The following is a 20,150-nucleotide window of genomic DNA, read 5'->3' on the forward strand; positions in this document are numbered from 1 at the left end:
GTGTCCACCTCATGTCCCCTCCCTGGGATCATGTCCCTGATGTCCCCGATGTCCCTGACATCCCCAATGTCCCTGACATCCCCTTGTCCCTGATGTCCCCAATGTCCCTGACATCCCCGATGTCCCTGACATCCCCCTGTCCCTGACATCCCCATGTCCCTGATGTCCCCAATGTCCCTGACATCCCCCTGTCCCTGACATCCCATTGTCCCTGACATCCCAATGTCCCTGACATCCCCCTGTCCCTGACATCCCCCTGTCCCTGACGTCCCCAATGTCCCTGACATCCCCCTGTCCCTGACATCCCCCTGTCCCTGACGTCCCCAGTGTCCCTGACATCCCCCTGTCCCTGACGTCCCCCATGTCCCCGTGTCCCCGCAGATGTGCCACCTGCTGCAGCACCTGTGCGAGCGGGAGCTGCAGCACCGCGTCGAGGCCATCGTGGCGTTCTCGGAGCGCCACGTGCAGCGGCTGCAGCGGGACCAGCGGCGGCGCTACGGGCGCCTGATGCGCGCTCTGACCATGTCGGCAGCCGAGACCGCCCGGCGCACGCGCGAGTTCCGCTCGCCCCCGCAGGAGCAGGTGGGGACAGAGCGGGGACAGGGTGGGGACAGAGCGGGGACAGGGTGGGGACAGAGCGGGGACAGAGCAGGGACAGAGCGGGGACAGAGTGAGGGCAGAGCGGGGACAGAGCAAGGACAGAGTGAGGGCAGAGCGGGGACAGAATGAGGACAGAGTAGGGACAGAGCGGGGACAGAGTGAGGGCAGAGTGGGGACAGAGCAGGGACAGAGTGAGAGCAGAGTGGGGACAGGGTGGGGACAGAGTGGGGACAGCACAGGGACAGAATGAGGACAGGGTGGGGACAGAATGGGGGCAGAGTGAGGGCAGAGCGGGGACAGCACGGGGACAGAGTGGGGACACTGCAGGGACACCTTAGGGACACCCCTGAGGATGTGGCTTTGGATGAGAGAATGGGGATGTGCCTGGAGACACCTTGGGGACACTGCTGGGGACACGGCCTTGGCTGGGATGTGCCTGGGGACACGTGAGGGAACTGTGGGAATGGGGGAATCTGGGGGCAGGGTGTGGGGACAAGGGACATGTGGGGCACACAGGGAGGGATGGTCCCGTGACCTGGTGTCCCCCCCGTGTCCCCGTGTCCCCAGATCAACATGCTGATGCAGTACAAGGGAGGGGCTGAGGATGAGGAGTGTCCCGTGCCTGGGGACATCCGGGACGAGCTGCTGGACTTCCACAATGACCTGCTGGCCCACTGTGGTGAGGGGGGGACAGGGACACCCCTGGGCTTGGGGACACCACCCTGGGTGTGGGGACACCCCTGGGCTTGGGGACACCCCCAGTGGAACTGGGATCTCCCCATTGGAACTGGGACCCCCACTGTGGGACCCCAGAGACCCCCAGGAGCACAGGGACTCCATCCAGGGCCCCTGAGGCCCCCCCTTGGGGACACGGGGACACCTCTATGACCCCCCCTTGTCCCGCAGGCGTCGAGCTGACGGAGGAGGAAGAGGAGGAGGAGGAGGAGACGTCGCTGCGGCAGCGGCTGCTGGGGCTGGTGCAGAAGGTGGTGGGGGTCCGGGGCCCCCCCAAGGAGGAGGAGACCCCCCCCGAGGAGCCCCCGGTGCCCAGTGAGGAGGGGACAGGGGGGTGGGGACAGGGACACTCAGCCGTGTCCGGGACATGGCTGAGGTGGCATCAGGGGGACACACGAGGTGTCCCCAAGGAGTTGGCCAAGGTGGCATCAGGGTGACGCACAAAGTGTCCCCAGGGAGTTGGCCAAGGTGTCCCCAAGGTGCCAACCAAGATGTCCCCAAGGTGGCAGCACTGCAGGAGCTGATCTGGCAGACCATGGGCACAGGAGTCACTGTGCCCAATGTCCCCAATGTCCCCGATATCCCCATTGTCCCCAATGTCCCCAATGTCCCCATTGTCCCCAATGCCAGGCACACTGCAGGAGCTGATCTCGCAGACCATGATGCACTGGGCGCAGGAGTCACTGTGTCCCCAATGTCCCCATTATCCCCAATGTCCCCAATGTCCCCATCCCCAGGCACACTGCAGGAGCTGATCTCGCAGACCATGGTGCACTGGGCGCAGGAATCACTGTGTCCCCAATGTCCCCATTATCCCAAATGTCCCCAATGTCCCCAATGTCCCCGATATCCCCAATGTTCCCAATGTCCCCAATGTCCCCATTGTCCCTGCTGTCCCCAGGCACGCTGCAGGAGCTGATCTCACAGACCATGGTGCACTGGGCACAGGAGTCACTGTGTCCCCACTGTCCCTGATACCCCAATGTCCCCAATGTCCCCATTGTCCCCAATGTCCCCAATGTCCCCATTGTCCCCAATGCCAGGCACGCTGCAGGAGCTGATCTCGCAGACCATGGTGCACTGGGCACAGGAGTCACTGTGTCCCCAATGTCCCCATTGTCCCCACTGTCCCCAATGTCCCCATTGTCCCCAATGCCAGGCACACTGCAGGAGCTGATCTCGCAGACCATGGTGCACTGGGCGCAGGAATCACTGTGTCCCCAATGTCCCCAATGTCCCCGATATCCCCAATGTCCCCAATGTCCCCAATGTCCCCATTGTCCCCAATGTCCCCAATGTCCCCATCCCCAGGCACGCTGCAGGAGCTGATCTCGCAGACCATGGTGCACTGGGCGCAGGAGTCGTTCATCCAGAGCCCGGCGCTGGTGCGGGCCATGTTCAGCCTGCTGCACCGCCAGTACGACGCGCTGGGCGAGCTGGGCCGCGCCCTGCCCAAGGCCTACGCCATCAGCGCCACCTCCGTGCCCGACACCACAGCCCTGCTCGAGTGCCTGGGCCAGATCCGCTCGCTGCTCATCGTGCAGATGGGCCCCGAGGAGGAGAACCTCATGATCCAGAGCATCGGGTGCGTGGCAGTTCCAGGGTCACCCTGTGTCCTCCCTGTGTCCTCCCTGTGTCCTCCTTGTGTCCTCCTTGTGTCCTCCTTGTGTCCTCCTTGTGTCCCCCTGTGTCCTTCTTGTATCCCCCTGTGTCCTCTCTGGGTCACCCTGCATCCTCCCTGTGTCCTCCTTGTGTCCCCCTATGTCCTGTCTGGGTCACCCTGGGTCACCCTGTGTCCTCCTTGTGTCCTCCTTTTGTCCCCTGTGTCCTCTCTGGGTCACCCTGGGTCCTCTCTGGGTCCCCCTGTGTCCCTATCCAGACACCCCCTGTGTCCCCATCCAGCACCCTGAGAACCCCCCAAACTCCCCAGATCTGCCCCTGAGCACCCCATATCCCACCCTGAACACCCCATAACCCCCTCCCAGCCCCCCAAATCTGTGACCCCCCCAAATCTGTGACCCCCCGTGCCCCCCCAGGAACATCATGAACAACAAGGTGTTCTACCAGCACCCCAACCTGATGCGGGCGCTGGGCATGCACGAGACCGTGATGCAGGTGATGGTCAGCGTGCTGGGCGGTGGCGAGTCCAAGGTGAGCCCCCACCCCTCTGGGTGCCCCCCTCGGGACCCTCCCGGAGCTGCCCTGACCCCCCGGTGCCCCCCAGGAGATCCGGTTCCCCAAGATGGTGACCAACTGCTGCCGCTTCCTCTGCTACTTCTGCCGCATCAGCCGCCAGAACCAGCGCTCCATGTTCGACCACCTGGGCTACCTGCTGGAGAACAGCGGCATTGGTCTAGGTGAGACCCCTGGGACCCCCCCCGTGTCCCCAGTGCCACCCCTGTCCCCTCCCTGCCATCCCTTGGCCCCTCTGTGTCACCCCCACTTGGGCTCTCACCCCCCCCCCCCCCATCACCCCTCCTTGTCACCTCTGTCCCCTCCAGTCACCTTGGGGGTCCTTTAGGACACCTTGAGGGGGGGTTTGTGTCCCCCGGTGTCCCCTGACCTCTGTGTCCCTGTTGTCCCCAAGGACACCTTGAGGGGGGGTGGTCTCTGTCCCCTGGTGTCCCCTGACCTCTGTGTCCCTGTTGTCCCCAAGGACACCTTGAGGGGGGGTGGTCTCTGTCCCCTGGTGTCCCCTGACCTCTGTGTCCCTGTTGTCCCCAAGGCATGCAGGGCTCCACCCCCCTGGACGTGGCAGCCGCCTCCGTCATCGACAACAACGAGCTGGCGCTGGCCCTCAAGGAGCAGGACCTGGAGAAGGTGGGGACAGCCCCGTGTCCCTCCCATGTCCCCCTGTGTCCCTCCATGTCCCCTGGTGTCCCCTGATGTCCCCTGGTGTCCCCTGGGGCAGGTGGTGACGTACCTGGCGAGCTGTGGGCTGCAGAGCTGCCCCATGCTGCTGGCCAAGGGCTACCCCGACATCGGCTGGAACCCCTGTGGGGGTGAGAAGTACCTGGACTTCCTGCGCTTCGCCGTCTTCGTCAACGGTGAGACACCCCAGGTGTCCCTCAGGTGTCCCTCGGGTGTCCCCAAGTCCCCTTGAGGGGGTCCCTGTGTCCTCCCCATACCCCTCATGGCAGCACCACGTGGACTTTCTGTGCTTTGCCATCTTTGGGGGCTTTGGGATTCCCTGTTTTAGGGGTTTTTGGGGTTCCCTGTTTTAGGGGATTTTTGGGTTTGTGTTTTGGGAATTCTGGGATGTCCCTGTGACCTTTGGGGTCCCGTTCCCCAGGAGAGAGCATGGAGAACGCCAGCGTGGTGGTGTGGCTGCTGATCTGGGTCTCCTTATTCTAGTGGTTTTAGGGGATTTTTGGGTGTGCGTTTTGGGAATTGTGGGGTGTCCCTGTGACCTTTAGGGTCCCGTTCCCCAGGAGACAGTGTGGAGGAGAACACCAGCGTGGTGGTGCGGCTGCTGATCCGGGACTCTGTGTGCTGGGGTTTTTGGGATTCCCTGTTTTAGGGGTTTTTGTTTTGGAAGTTCTGGGGTGTCCCTGTGACCTTTGGGGTCCCGATCCCCAGGGGAGAGCGTGGAGGAGAACGCCAACGTGGTGGTGCGGCTGCTGATCCGGCGCCCCGAGTGCTTCGGGCCGGCGCTGCGGGGCGAGGGGGGCTCGGGGCTGCTGGCGGCCATCCAGGACGCCCTGAGCATCGCCCAGGACCCCGCACGGGACGGGCCCAGCGGCCGCAGGGAGAGGAGGCCGTGAGCACCGGGAGTGGGATTGGGATGGGATTGGGATTGGGATGGGGACCCTGCCCGGGATGGGCCCAGCGGCTGCAGGGAGAGGAGGCCGTGAGCACCGGGAGTGGGATTGGGAATGGGATTGGGATTGGGATGGGGACCCTGCCCGGGACGGGCCCAGCGGCTGCAGGGAGAGGAGGCCGTGAGCACCGGGAGTGGGATTGGGAATGGGATTGGGGCTGGGAATGGGAATGGAAATGGGAATGGGAATGGGAATGGAAATGGGAATGAGACTGGAAATGGGAATGAGACTGGAAATGGGATTGGATGGGGTTGAGAATGGGACTGGGATTGGGATTGGGAATGGGGTTGGGGTGAGGGTGAGGATGAGGATGAGACATCCATGATGAGACGTGCAAGTGAGGACGAAGACAGAACAGAGTGGGCATCAAGCCGTGAGCAGGAGGAGGATGAAGATGGGCTGGGATGGGGTGGGGTGAAGATGACAATGCTGGGATGGCCTGGGAGGACCCCAGGGTGACCCCCTGACCCCTCAGAGCCCCCGTTCCCCCCAGGTTTGGACCCGAGGAGCCCCCCGAGGAGAACCGGGTGCACCTGGGCCACGCCATCATGTCCTTCTACGCCGCCCTCATCGACCTGCTGGGCCGCTGTGCCCCCGAGATGCACGTACGGACCTGGGGGTTTGGGGGGGCTCAGGGGGGTCCTGGGGGGGTCAGGACTCGGGGTGTGACCCCCCCCCCCCGTGTGACCCCCACAGCTGATCCAGGCGGGGAAGGGGGAGGCCCTGCGGATCCGGGCCATCCTGCGCTCGCTCGTCCCGCTCGAGGACCTGGTGGGGATCATCAGCCTCCCCCTGCAGATCCCGGCGCTGGGAAAAGGTGGGGAGGGGTCCCCAAACCTGGGGAGGGGTCACTGGGATGGGGGACACCCCAAAATCTGGGAACCTGGATCAGGGACACCCCAAAATGTGAGGAGCTGGTGGGGATCATCAACCTCCCCCTGCAGATTCCAGCACTGGGAAAAGGTGGGGAGGGGTCCCCAAACCTGGGGAAAGGGACACCCCAAGATGTGGGGACTGGCATGGGGGTCATCAGCCTTGGCAGCTATTTGGAGAGTTTTGGGGTGCCCTGAATTCTGGGGTCCCACAGATGGGAACGTGGTGGAGCCCCCCATGACCACCAGCAGGGCCGGGGGTCTCTGGGGATGCCAGGATTTGGGGAATTCCTGGCTGTTTTAGGGTTTGGGGAGTTTTGGGGTGCCCTGAGCTTTGGGGTCCCGCAGATGGGAACGTGGTGGAGCCCCGCATGGCCGCCAGCTTCGTCCCCGAGCACAAGGCGCCCATGGTGCTGTTCCTGGACCGCGTTTATGGGGTGCAGAACCAGGAGTTCCTGCTCCACGTGCTGGAAGTGGGGTTCCTGCCCGACATGCGCGCGGCCGCCTCGCTGGACACGGTGAGGGGCCCCCCAAAACCCCCCGGGGCTCCCCAGAACTCCCTACAGGGCTCGTTGGGCCTGCAGCAGGGGCCTCGGGTCTGCCCTGTTCCCTCCTGTGGGTCTGGGATCCCCCAAATCTTCCCTATGGGATGGGTGTGGGGTCACCCCAAATCTCCCTCATGACATGGATTGGGTGTCACCCCAATCTTCCCTACTTGATCCCCCAAATCTCCCCCTATGGGATGGATTTGGTGTCACCCCAATCTTCCCTCTTTGACCCCCCCAAATCTCCCCCATGGAATGGATTTTGGGGTCATCCCAATCTTCCCTATTTGATCCCCCAAGTCTCCCCCATGGGTTCCCTGTTTGACCTCCCCAAATCTCCCCTATGGGATGGATTTGGGGTCACCCCAATCTTCCCTCTTTGATCCCCCAAATCTCCCCCATGGGATGGATTTGGGGTCACTCCAATCTTCCCTCTTTGATCCCCTAAATCTCCCCTATGGGATGGATTTTGGGGTCACCCCAGTCTTCCCTCTTTGACCCCCCAAATCTCCTCTATGGAACACATCCCCAGACTCCCGCCATGGGACACCTGTGCCCCCTGTCCCCACGTCCCCTCAGGGTGTGTCCCCTCCCCCTGTGACCCCCCATGTCCCCCCCAGGCGACGTTCAGCACAACGGAGATGGCGCTGGCACTGAACCGGTACCTGTGCCTGGCGGTGATGCCGCTCATCACCAAGTGCGCGCCGCTCTTCGCGGGCACCGAGCACCGCGCCATCATGGTGGACTCCATGCTGCACACCATCTACCGCCTGTCGCGCGGCCGCGCCCTCACCAAGGCCCAGCGCGACGCCATCGAGGAGTGCCTCATGGCCCTCTGCAGGTGGGACCCCGAACCGGGCCCCAAAACGGCACCGTGCCCCCCATGGGTTGGCATCTGGACCCAAAATGAACCCGACTCTTGTGGGGAACCCGACTGCCATGGTCAACCCACCCAACCCAACCGCCATGGCCAACTCAACTCCCCTGGTCAACCCAAATCTCATGGGGAACCCAACTGCCATGGTCAACCCAACCCAACTGCCATGGTCAGCCCAACCCAACCACCATGGCCAACTCAACTCCCCTGGTCAACCCAACTCTCGTGGGGAACCCAACTGCTATGGTCAACCCAACCGCCATGGTCAACCCAACTCTCGTGGGGAACCCAACTTCCCTGGTCAACCCAACTCTTGTGGGGAACCCAACTCCCCTGGTCAACCCAACTCTCGTGGGGAACCCGACTGCCATGGTCAACCCAACCCAACCACCATGGTCAACCCAATCGTCATGGTCAAGCCAACTCTCATGGCCAACCCAACCACCATGGTCAACCCAACCACCATGGTCAACCCAACCGCCATGGTCAACTCAACTCTTACAGCTAACCCAACTGCCATGACCAACTCAACCACCGTGGTCCACCCATGGTCAGCTCAACTGCCATGGTCCACCCAATCCCCATGGTCAACTCAACCACCATGGTCAACCCAACCCAACCGCCATGGCCAACTCAACCCCCATGGTCAACTCAACCTTCAAGGCCAACCCAACTGCCATGGTCAACTCAACTGCCATGGTCAACCCAACCCTCTTGGTCAACCCAACCGCCATGGCCAACCCAATCCTACAGCCAACCAATGCCCGTGTCCCTGCCCAAGGCCCAGCATGACCCCACCGAGTGTCTCACGGCGCTCTCAGGTGAACCCCCAGACCCCCCTGACCCCCCATTCCCCCCCAGGTACATCCGCCCCTCGATGCTGCAGCACCTCCTGCGCCGCCTCGTCTTTGACGTGCCCATCCTCAATGAGTTCGCCAAGATGCCCCTCAAGGTGAGCCCCGGGGGTGTCCCCGTGCTTGTCCCCATGCCCTGACCCCCCCCACCCCCCCAGAGTGACCACCAGAGTGACCACCCTGTGTGCCCCCAGCTGCTGACCAACCACTACGAGCGCTGCTGGAGGTACTACTGCCTGCCCAGCGGGTGGCCCAACATGGGCGTCAGCTCCGAGGAGGAGCTGCACCTCACCAGGAAGCTCTTCTGGGGCATCTTCGACTCCCTGGCGCACAAGGTGGGCTCACACCTGGCGGGGACACACCTGGGGGGGACACACCTGGGGGGGACACATCTGGAGGGGACACACCTGAGGGACACACCTGGGGACGGGGTGGTGATGGGAACGTGGGAATGGGGTGAGGGGGATGTGGAGAGGTTGGGGTGGGGGTGATGAGGATGTGGGGACTGTGGGGACATTGGGACACAGAGCTGGGGGTGATAGGGACAAGGGCGTGATGGGGACATGGGAATGGAGATGGTGGGGACGTGGGGGTGGTGGCACTGGGGACATGGGGGTGGTGGCACTGGGGATTTGGGGTGGTGACACTGGGGATATGGGGATGGTGGCACTGGGGACATGGGGGTGGTGACACTGGGGACATGGGGATGGTGGCACTGGGGACATGCGGGTGGTGACACTGGGGACATGGGGATGGTTGCACTGGGGATATGGAGATGGTGACACTGGGGACATGGGGATGGTGGCACTGGGGATATGGGGATGGTGACACTGGGGACATGGGGATGGTGGCACTGGGGACATGGGGATGGTGATACTGGGGACATGGGGGTGGTGGCACTGGGGACATGGGGGTGGTGGCACTTGGGGACGAGGATGGTGGCACTGGGGACATGGGGATGGTGACACTGGGGACATGAGGATGGTGGCACTGAGGGAACACGGCGCTGGTGCCTGTGGTGGCCCTGGTGTCCCCGGTGCCACAGGGATGATGACATTGAGGGAACACGGCGCTGGTGCCTGGGGTGGCCCTGGTGTCACCGGTGCCACAGGGATGATGACACTGGGGGAACACAGCGCTGGTGCCTGTGGTGGCCCTGGTGTCACCGGTGTCCCCTGTCCCCGCAGAAGTTCGAGGCCGAGCTCTACAAGCTGGCCATGCCGTGTCTCTGCGCCATCGCCGGCGCGCTCCCGCCCGACTACGTGGACGCCAGCTACTCGTCCCGCACCGAGAAGAAGGCCTCGGTGGATGCCGAGGGCAACTTCGACCCCAAACCCGTCGAGACCCTCAAGTAGGGCTCCCGCAGCCCCCTCCCCGTGCCAGCATGAGCCCCCCACCCTGCCTGTGCTCATGGAGACCCCCTGACCCCACCTGTCCTCATCCAGATCCTCATGGAGAGCCCTGACCCCACCCATCCTCATCCAGATCCTCATGGAGAGCCCTGACCCCACCCATCCTCATCCAGATCCTCATGGAGACCCCCTGACCCCATCTGTCCTCATCCAGATCCTCATGGAGAGCCCTGACCCCACCCATCCTCATCCAGATCCTCATGGAGACCCCCTGACCCCATCTGTCCTCATCCAGATCCTCATGGAGAGCCCCTGACCCCACCCACCCTCATCCAGATCCTCATGGAGACCCCCAACCCCACCCATCCTCTTCCAGATCCTCATGGAGAGCCCTGACCCCACCCATCCTCATCCAGATCCTCATGGAGAGCCCTGACCCCATCTGTCCTCATCCAGATCCTCATGGAGACCCCCTGACCCCACCCACCCTCATCCAGATCCTCATGGAGACCCCCAGCCCCATCCAGATCCTCATAGAGACCCCCAATCCCACCCATCCTCATCCAGATCCTCATGGAGACCCCCAGCCCCACCCAGATCCTCATGGAGACCCCCGCCACCCCATCCCTCCTCATCCAGAAACCCCCAACTTGTCCATCCTCATCCTCACCCTCATGGAGACCCCTCCCCAATCCATCCTCACCCTCATGGAGACCCCCACCCTCTCCCAGACCCCCCAGCCCCATCCAGGCCCCCATGGGGTTCATCCATCCTCATCCTCGTGTGTCCCCTGACCCCATTGTCCCCCCCTGACCCCGCTGTCCCCCCGTGTCCCCCCCAGTGTCATCATCCCCGAGAAGCTCGATGGTTTCATCAACAAATACGCCGAGTACACGCATGAGAAGTGGGCCTTCGACAAGGTGGGGACCCCCCCAGGACCCCCCAAACCCCTGGGACACCCCCAGAACCCCCTGGGATCCCCCAAACCCCTGGGACACCCCCAGGGTCCCCTCTGAGCCCCCCCAGATCTGCACAACCCCGGAGCTGCTCCAGCTCCACGGAGCACCCGGGACCCTCAACCGTTGGTGACCCCCCCAATCTTTGTTGTCCCCCTCAAATTTCCTCTGTCCTCCCAAATCTCTGTTGTCCCCTCAAATCTCCTCTGTCCCCCCCGATGTCCCCAAGCCCCCCTGACTTGCGTCCCCGTCCCCCCAGATCCAGAACAATTGGACTTTTGGGGAGACCGTGGATGAAGAAGCCAAAACCCACCCGATGCTGAGACCCTACAAAACTTTTTCTGAGAAGGTACCACGGGACCCCCGGGACCCCCCCCAGACCCAGGGGGACACCCCCAGACCCAGAGGGACCCCCCCCAGACCCAGGGGGACACCCCAAACCCAGGAGGACACCCCCAGACCCAGGGGGACACCCCCAAGATCAGGTCTCCTGGTGGCCACCAAGGCCACTCTGGGAGCCCCCAACCCCTTCCCTCCTCCTCCTCATGGACCCCCCCCAAACCCCCCGATTTTGGGGTGCCCCCTGACCCCCCCTGACCCCCCAGGACAAGGAGATTTACCGGTGGCCCATCAAGGAGTCCCTCAAGGCCATGCTGGCCTGGGAGTGGACGGTGGAGAAGGCGCGCGAGGGCGAGGACGAGCGCACGGAGAAGAAGAAAACCCGAAAAATCTCCCAGAACGCTCAGGTGGGACCCCAAAAACGCCTCGGGAGGGGGTGTGGGGCACCCCAAAATCATCTGGGGGGGGTCAGGGGTGTGTGGAGCACCCCAAAATCATCTGGGGGGAGGTCAGGGGTGTGGAGAGCCCCAAAATCACCTCAGTGGAGGTGGGGATGGGGGGAAAAGGGAGACCCCAAAATATTGGGGACCCCCTGACCCCCCCGTGTCACCCCCCAGGCCACCTACGACCCCTCCCACGGGTACAGCCCCCAGCCCGTGGATCTGAGTGGGGTCACTCTGTCCAGGGAGCTGCAGGTGAGGGTCCCAATGTCACCCTAGTGTCACCCAGGGTCACCCCAGTGTCCCCCCAGTGTCACCCCAGTGTCACCCAGTGTCCCCCCAGTGTCACCCAGGGTCACCCCAGGGTCACCCCAGTGTCCCCCCAGTGTCACCCAGTGTCCCCCCATTGTCACCCAGTGTCCCCCCAGTGTCCCCCCACTGTCACCCCAGGGTCACCCAGTGTCCCCCCAGTGTCACCCAGTGTCCCCCCAGGGTCCCCCAGTGTCACCCAGTGTCCCCCCAGTGTCCCCCAGGGTCACCCCAGTGTCCCCCAATGTCCTTGTATGTCCCTCCTGTCCTCCTGAGACCCCCAAATGTCCCCCCCATGTCCCCCCCATGTCCTCCTTGTGTATCCCCAACGCTCCCCCCGTGTTCCCTGGGGTCCCCCCGGGGGTAGCCCCCTAAAACCACCCCAAAACCCCTTGAAATCCCCCCAAGTTCCCCCTAAAACCACCCCAAATCCCCCCTAAAACCACCCCAAATCCCCCCAAATCCCTCCTAGAACCACCCCAAATCCCTCCTAAAACCACCCCAAATTGCCTCAAATCCCCCTAAAACCACCCCAAATCCCTCCTAAAACCACCCCAAATTGCCTCAAATCCCCCCAAAACCACCCCAAATCCCTCCTAAAACCACCCCAAATTGCCTCAAATCCCCCCAAAACCACCCCAAATCCCCCCAAACCCTGGCCCAGGCCATGGCAGAGCAGTTGGCTGAGAACTACCACAACACCTGGGGCCGCAAGAAGAAGCTGGAGCTGGAGGCCAAGGGTGAGACCCCTCCCCAAATTGGGGGGGACCCCCTGGGACACCCCTGGGACACCCCTGGGACACCCCCAAGCCCAGGGCGAGACCCCAGCCCCAAACTGGGGGGTCCTGGGTGTAATTTGGGGGTTCCAAGGAGGGCATTTGGGGGATCCAAGGGGTCGATTTGGGGGTTCCAAGGGGTGGATTTGGGGGGGTTCCAAGGAGGGGATTTGGGGGTTCCAAGGAGGGGATTTGGGGGTTCCAAGGAGGGGATTTGGGGGTTCCAAGGGGTCGATTTGGGGGTTCCAAGGGGTGGATTTGGGGGTTCCAAGGGGTTGATTTGGGGGGGTTCCAAGGGGTGGATTTGGGAGTTCCAAGGAGTTGATTTGGGGGGGTTCCAAGGGGTTGATCTGGGGGTTCCAAGGGGTTGATCTGGGGGTCCCAAGGGGTGGATTCGGGGGCTCCAGGGAGGGGATTCGGGGTCTCCAATGCTGCTTTGGGGTGCAGGAGGGGGCTCCCACCCGCTGCTGGTGCCCTACGACACGCTGACGGCCAAGGAGAAGGCGCGGGACCGCGAGAAGGCCCAGGAGCTGCTCAAGTTCCTGCAGCTGCACGGATACGCCGTGACCCGGTCAGGGGACACCCCAAAACCCCCCCGGGGCACCCCAAAATACCCTCCGGGAACAGCTGGAATCCCAGTGGGAGTGTGGGGGGGGAATTGGGAGTACTGGGAGGGTCTAAAAACCCCAGAATCACCAGGGAGAGAAACCCCAAATTCAGGGGGGTCAGGGAGTGGGGGAGTGCCAGGGGTCCAGGAGGGATCCGGGTATTGGGGGGACTCCAAAATCCCCCCAGAATTGCCCTAAAATCCCTTCAAAATCCCCCCAAAATCCCCAGAGAAACCCCAAATTCAGGGGGATCAGGGAGTGGGGGAGTGCCAGGGGTCCGGGAGGGATCCAGATATTGGTGGGGCTCCAAAATCCCCCAAAAATTCCCCTAAAATCTCTTCAAAATCCCCAGAGAAACCCCAAATTCAGGGGGCGTGCCAGGGATCTGGGAGGGATCCGGGTATTGGTGGGACTCCAAAATCCCCCCAAAATTCCCCTAAAATCCCTTCAAAATCCCCGAAGAGAAACCCCAAATTCAGGGGGGGTCAGGGAGTGGGGGGAGTGCCAGGGGTCTGGGAGGGATCCAGGTATTGGGGGGACTCCAAAATCCCCCTAAAATCCCCCCAAAATCCCCCTAAAACCCCTGAAAATTCCCCCAAAATCCCCCTAAAACCCCTGAAAATTCCCCCAAAATCCCCCCAAACCCCCCCAAAACCTGGGGATGACCCCAAGATTTGCAGCGCTCGGGGCTGGTGGGAATGCAGGGAGTGCAGGGTGGGGGTGATTTGGGGCGGGGGTTCTGAGTTTTGGGGTCCCCCCCGTGCTGTGGCAGGGGGCTCAAGGACATGGAGCTGGACACGTCGTCCATCGAGAAACGCTTCGCCTTCGGCTTCCTGCAGCAGCTGCTGCGCTGGATGGACATCGCCCAGGAGTTCATTGCACACCTGGGTGAGACCCCAGAATCCCGGGGGGCTCCCCCAGACTCCCCCCAAACCCCCCAAATTCTCCCTGACCCCCTGGGAGTCCCCCAAATCCTCTGGGAGTTCCCCAAATCCCCTGGGTGTTCCCCCAGCCCTTGGATGGGCATCGCCCAGGAGTTCATTGCACACCTGGGCGAGACCCCAAAATCCTGAGGGGCACCCCCAAATCCCGGGGGGCTCCCCCAGACTCCCCCCAAACCCCCCAAATTCTCCCTGACCCCCTGGGAGTCCCCCAAATCCTCTGGGAGTCCCCCAAATCCCCTGGGTGTTCCCCCAGCCCTTGGATGGGCATCGCCCAGGAGTTCATTGCACACCTGGGTGAGACCCCAAAATCCTGAAGGGCACCCCCAAAATCCTGGGGGGCACCTTCAGATCCCCCAAATCCCCTGGGAGCTCCCCCAGCCCTTGGGTGGACATTGCCCAGGAGCCCATGGCACACCTGGGTGAGACCCCAAAATCCTGAAGGGCACCCCCAAAATCCTGGGGGGCACCTTCAGAACCCCCCCAAACCCCTGGGAGTCCCCCAAATCCTCTGTGAGTCCCCCAAATCCTCTGTGAGTCCCCCAAATCTTCTGTGAGTCCCCCAAATCCTCTGGGAGCTCCCCCAAATCCTCTGTGAGTTCCCCCATCCCTTGGCTGGACACTGCCCAGGAGCTCATTTTTGGTGAGACCCCAAATCCTGGGGGACACCCCAAAATCCTGGGGTCACCCCAATCCCATGGGACCCCCCCTGACCCCCATTGTTCCCCCAGAGGCCGTGGTCAGCAGCGGGAGGGTGGAGAAATCCCCCCACGAGCAGGAGATCAAGTTCTTCGCCAAGGTCGGGGGCACCCCAAAAATGGGGAGGGGACACCCCAGAAATGGGGAGGGGACACCCCAGAAATGGGGAGGGGACACCCCAAAAATCAGAGATGGGACACCCTGAAAACGGGGAGGGGAAACCCCAAAATCAGGGAGGGGAAACCCCAAAAACGGGGAGGGGACACCTCAAAAATGGGGAGGGGAGACCCCAAAAATGGGGAGGGGAGACCCCAAAAATGGGGGAGACACCCCAAAACCTCTCAAAATGGGGGACGCCAGGGGGGCAGGGTGGTTTTGGGGTCTCCATGGGGTATTTGGGGTCTTTATGGGTTCTTTGGGGTTTCTAAGGGGTATTTGGAGTCTCTGTGGGGTATTTGGGGTCTCTGTGGGGTATTTGGGATCCCTAAGGGGTATTTGGGGTTCTTAGAAGTTTTGGGAGGTGTTTATGGGTTATTTGGGGTCTCTGTGGGGTATTTGGGGTCTTTATGGGTTCTTTGGGGTCTCTGTAGGGTATTTGGGGTTTTTTTATGGGGTATTTGGGGTCTTTATGGGTTCTTTGGGGTCTCTGTGGGGTATTTGGGGTCTCTATGGGTTATTTGGGGTCTCTGTGGGTTATCTGGGGTCTCTGTGGGTTATTTGGGGTCTCTGTGGGATATTTGGGGTTCTCTAAGGGGTATTTGGGGTCTCTGTGGGGTATTTGAGGTCCCTATGGGTTATTTGGGGTCTCTGTGGGGTATTTGAGGTCCCTATGGGTTATTTGGGGTCTCTAAGGGGTATTTGGGGTCCCTATGGGTTATTTGGAGTCTCTAAGGGGTATTTGGGGTCTCTGTGGGTTCTTTGGTGTCTCTGTGGGGTACCCAGGGCCCCCTGTGCATTTTTTGGGGTTCCCTGTGGGCTCTGGGGCCCCGCTGACGCCCCTGGTGCCCCCCAGATCCTGCTGCCCCTCATCAACCAGTACTTCCACAACCACTGCCTGTATTTCCTGTCCACCCCGGCCCAGGTGCTGGGCAGCGGCGGCCACGCCTCCAACAAGGAGAAGGAGATGATCACCAGGTGGGACCCGAAATCACCACAAAATGCCCCAAAAATCCCCCCAAAACCCTACCCCGAAATCCCGCCCCAAAATCCCGCCCCAAAATCCCCACAAAATCCCCCAAAAATCCCCCCAAAACCCTACCCCGAAATCCCGCCCCAAAATCCCCCTGAGCCCCAAATCCCACCCCGAAATCCCACCAAGCCCCCAAAACCCACCCCGAAATCCCACCCCAAACCCCCTTCCAAGCCCCAAATCCCATCCCAAAAACCCCACCCAGCCCCAAATCCCCCCCGAGCCCCAAAATCCCACCCCAAAACCTCCCCGAGCCCCAAATCCCAACCCCAAAATCCCCCTAAAATCCCTACCAAGCCCCACATCCCCCCTGAGCCCCAAATCCCAACCCCAAAACCTCCCCATAGCCCCAAAATCCCACCCCAAAATCCCCCCTGAGCCCCAAATCCCACCCCCAGTATCCCTAAAACTCCCAAATTCCCAGTTTGGGGGTCCCTGGGGTTTGGGGACCCCCCTGACCCCTTTGTGTCCCCTCCAGGGGGGATTTGGTGTTTTGGGGACCCCCTGACCCCTTTGTGTCCCCTCCTGAGGGGATTTGGGGTTTTGGGGACCCCCCTGACCCCCATATTTGTGTCCCCCCCCAGCCTGTTCTGCAAACTGGCCGCGCTCGTCCGGCACCGCGTGTCCCTGTTCGGTAACTGGGGACACTGGGGGGACACTGGAGGGACACTGGGGGGACACTGGGGACACTGGAGGGACACTGGGGTCACTGAGGGGACACTGGGGTCACTGTGGGGACACTGGGGACACTGGGAGGGACACTGGGGACACTGGGATGGACTGGGGACACTGGGGGGGACACTGGGGACACTGGGAGGGACACTGGGGTCACTGTGGGGGACACTGGGGACACTGGGATGGACTGGGGACACTGGGGGGGACACTGGGGTCACTGTGGGGACACTGAGGGGGCACTGGGGGGAACTGGGGTCACTGGGATGGACTGGGGACACTGGGGGGGACACTGGGGTCACTGTGGGGACACTGAGGGGGCACTGGGGGGAACTGGGGTCACTGGGATGGATTGGGGACACTGGGGTGACACTGGAAGGACACTGGGCGGGCACCGAGGGGACACTGGGACATCCAGGGACACACTGGGGCCAGCGGTGGCACTGTCCCCCCAGCTGATGTCCCTGTCCCCCCCAGGGACAGATGCCCCGGCCGTGGTGAACTGCCTGCTCATCCTGGCACGGTCCCTGGACGCCAGGTGGGGACAGCGGGGACACTGCGGCCGTGTGTCCATCCGTGCTGTGTCTGTCACTGCGTCCTCCGTGTCCCCAATGTCCCCAATGTCCCCAGGACAGTGATGAAGTCTGGCCCTGAGATCATCAAGGCCGGGCTGTGTCCCTGATACCCCCAATGTCCCCAGTGTCCCCAATGTCCCTAATGTCCTGGATGTCCTGGATGTCCCCAATGTCCCCGGGACAGTGATGAAGTCTGGCCCTGAGATCGTCAAGGCTGGGCTGTGTCCCTGTGCCCCTGATACCCCCAATAACCCCAATGTCCCCAATGTCCCTGCTGTCCCCAATGTCCCCGATGTCCCCAATGTCCCTGCTGTCCCCAATGTCCCCGATGTCCCCAATGTCCCCAGTGTCCCCAATGTCCCCAGGACGGTGATGAAGTCGGGCCCTGAGATCGTCAAGGCCGGGCTGTGTCCCTGATACCCCTGATACCCCCAATGTCCTGGATGTCCCCAATGTCCTGGATATCCCCAATGTCCCCAGTGTCCCCAATGTCCCCAGTGTCCCCAATGTCCCCAATGTCCCCAGGACGGTGATGAAGTCAGGCCCTGAGATCGTTCAAGGCCAGGCTGTGTCCCTGTGTCTATGCCCATGTCCCCCCATACCCCCAATGTCCTGGATGTCCCCAATGTCCCTGCTGTCCCCAATGTCCCTGCTGTCCCCAATGTCCCCAGGACGGTGATGAAGTCTGGCCCCGAGATCGTCAAGGCCGGGCTGCGCTCGTTCTTCGAGTCGGCGGCCGAGGACATGGAGAAGTTGGGGGAGCAGCTGCGGCTGGGCCGGGGGACCCCGACCCGCGCCCCCACCAAGGGCGTGGCCCAGAATGTCACCTACACCTCGGTGGCCCTGCTGCCCGTCCTCACCGCCCTCTTCGAGCACCTGGCACAGCACCAGTTCGGGGATGACGTCATCTGTGAGTGACAGCGGGGACAGGGGACAGAGGGACAGGGGGACAGAGGGACAGGGGGACAATGGGATGGACGTGGGGACAGCAGGGACAGGGGGACAGCAGGGACAGGGGGACAATGGGATGTTAGAGGGGCTACAGGGGGACAACAGGGGGACGGACACGTTGAGGTTGACAACGGGGGGGACAGGGGGACACGTTGGAGTCTGGGGACGTGGTGGGGGCAGGGGCTTGGGGACACAGGGACGTGTTGGGGACAGGGTGTGGATGGGGAGGACATGGTGGGGACAGGTTGGGGACACGGTGGGGACAGGTTGGGGACGTGTTGGGGTGTGGGTGGGGAGGACACAGCGGGGATGTGGTGGGGACAGGAGGACATGAAAGGGAGGTGGGGACAGAGGACGCGTTTGGGAGGGTCAGGGGCGTGGGGACACAGTGTGGGGGGGACATGGGGACAGCTGGGGACATGGTGGGGACATGGGGACAGCTGGGGACACCATGGGGACATGGGGACAGCTGGTGACACCGCTGTCCCCGCAGTGGACGACGTGCAGGTGTCCTGTTACCGCATCCTGTGCAGCATCTACAGCCTGGGCACCGCCCGCGGGCCCCTCGTGGACAGGTGGGGACCCCAAAAACCCCAGCAGGGACTCCAAAAACCCCAGCAGGGACCCCAAAACCTCAGTGGGGACCCCAAAAACCCCCGGATGTCCCCAGTGTCCCCTGGTGTCCCCACAGGCAGAGGCCGGCCCTGGGCGAGTGCCTGGCCATGGCCATGGGGTGTCCATGGGGTGTCCATGGGGTGCCATGGGGCGTCCATGGGGTGTCACAGGGTGACCCCTGGATGTCCCCTGATGTCCCCTGCTGTCCCCACAGGCAGAGGCCGGCCCTGGGCGAGTGCCTGGCCCGCCTGGCCGCCGCCATGCCCGTGGCCTTCCTGGAGCCGCAGCTGAACCACCTGAACCCCAGCTCCGTGTACAGCACCAAGAGCGCCCGCGAGCGCGCCCGTGGGTGTCACCTCCCTGTCACCTGTGTCACCTGTGTGTCACCTCCGTGTCACCTGTGTGTCACCTCCGTGTCACCCGTGTGTCACCTCTGTCCCCCCAGTGTCCTCCCACAGCTGCCTGCATCTCCCCACATCCCTCTGTGAGCGTACCTATGGGTGTCCCCATGTCACCTCTGGGTGTCCCCAACCCCTGTCCCTGTGTCCCCATCTCCCCTCGGGGTGTCCCCTGCTCCCCTTAACGTGTCCCCAGCCCCTCTCCCATGTCCCCAACCCTGCTGTCCCCGTGTCCCCAGTGCTGGGTCTCCCCTCGTGGGTTGAGGAGCTGTGTCCCCTTGGGGTGTCCCCAGCGCCTGTCCCTGTGTTCCTAACCCTGCTGTCCCCATGTCCCCAACCCTGTCCCCGTGTCCCCAACCCTGTCCCCATGTCCCCAGTGCTGGGTCTCCCCTCCTGGGTCGCGGAGCTGTGTCCTGTCCCCTCAGGGTGTGCCCTGCTCCCCTCAGGGTGTCCCCAACCCTGTCCCCAACCATTTGTGTCCCCAGTGCTGGGTCTCCCCTCGCGGGTTGAGGAGCTGTGTCCCCTCGGGATGTCCCCAACGCCTGTCCCTGTGTCCCCAACCCTGTCCCCATGTCCCCAACCCCTTGTGTCCCCAGTGCTGGGTCTCCCCTCCCGAGTCGCGGAGCTGTGTCCTGTCCCCTCGGGGTGTCCCCTGCTCCCCTCAGCATGTCCCCAACCCTGTCCCCAACCCCTTGTGTCCCCAGTGCTGGGTCTCCCCTCGCGGGTGGAGGAGCTGTGCCCGGACCTGCCGGACCTGGAGCGCCTCATGGGCGACATCGGCGGCCTGGCGGACTCGGGCGCGCGCTACACGGAGATGCCGCACGTCATCGAGGTGACGCTGCCCATGCTGTGCCATTACCTGCCCCGCTGGTGGGAGCGCGGCCCCGACGCCGCCCCCCAGGGCCCCTGGGCCACCGAGGTCACCGCCCACCACCTCAACGCGCTGCTGGGCCACATCCTGCACATCGTGGTCAACAACCTGGGCATCGACGAGGCCTCCTGGATGAAGAGGCTGGCGGGTGAGGG

At 62.9% G+C, this 20,150-nt stretch overlaps 1 protein-coding gene across 1 annotated transcript in view; it reads left to right on the top strand.

The window, feature by feature from the left end:
* LOC139585803 (ryanodine receptor 1-like) overlaps positions 1 to 20,150 on the top strand; it is a 75,811-nt gene that overhangs the window by 27,115 nt on the left and 28,546 nt on the right. The window contains 31 exon segments of the mRNA XM_071418766.1: positions 382 to 582; positions 1,168 to 1,279; positions 1,507 to 1,650; positions 2,647 to 2,920; positions 3,372 to 3,486; positions 3,560 to 3,692; positions 4,061 to 4,155; positions 4,247 to 4,382; positions 4,915 to 5,095; positions 5,650 to 5,761; positions 5,853 to 5,973; positions 6,377 to 6,546; positions 7,194 to 7,414; positions 8,312 to 8,402; positions 8,499 to 8,639; positions 9,492 to 9,655; positions 10,498 to 10,576; positions 10,872 to 10,961; positions 11,218 to 11,358; positions 11,569 to 11,646; positions 12,365 to 12,440; positions 12,924 to 13,047; positions 13,857 to 13,972; positions 14,757 to 14,824; positions 15,737 to 15,858; positions 16,498 to 16,547; positions 17,063 to 17,123; positions 17,832 to 18,070; positions 18,605 to 18,686; positions 18,941 to 19,071; positions 19,829 to 20,143. Of these exon segments, the coding sequence (XP_071274867.1) occupies positions 382 to 582; positions 1,168 to 1,279; positions 1,507 to 1,650; positions 2,647 to 2,920; positions 3,372 to 3,486; positions 3,560 to 3,692; positions 4,061 to 4,155; positions 4,247 to 4,382; positions 4,915 to 5,095; positions 5,650 to 5,761; positions 5,853 to 5,973; positions 6,377 to 6,546; positions 7,194 to 7,414; positions 8,312 to 8,402; positions 8,499 to 8,639; positions 9,492 to 9,655; positions 10,498 to 10,576; positions 10,872 to 10,961; positions 11,218 to 11,358; positions 11,569 to 11,646; positions 12,365 to 12,440; positions 12,924 to 13,047; positions 13,857 to 13,972; positions 14,757 to 14,824; positions 15,737 to 15,858; positions 16,498 to 16,547; positions 17,063 to 17,123; positions 17,832 to 18,070; positions 18,605 to 18,686; positions 18,941 to 19,071; positions 19,829 to 20,143 (4,183 nt within the window).

Source organism: Agelaius tricolor, unplaced genomic scaffold (genome assembly GCF_023055355.1).
Source record: "Agelaius tricolor isolate 1412-34295 unplaced genomic scaffold, bAgeTri1.0.p SCAF_90, whole genome shotgun sequence".
NCBI classification, from domain to species: Eukaryota; Metazoa; Chordata; class Aves; order Passeriformes; family Icteridae; genus Agelaius; species Agelaius tricolor.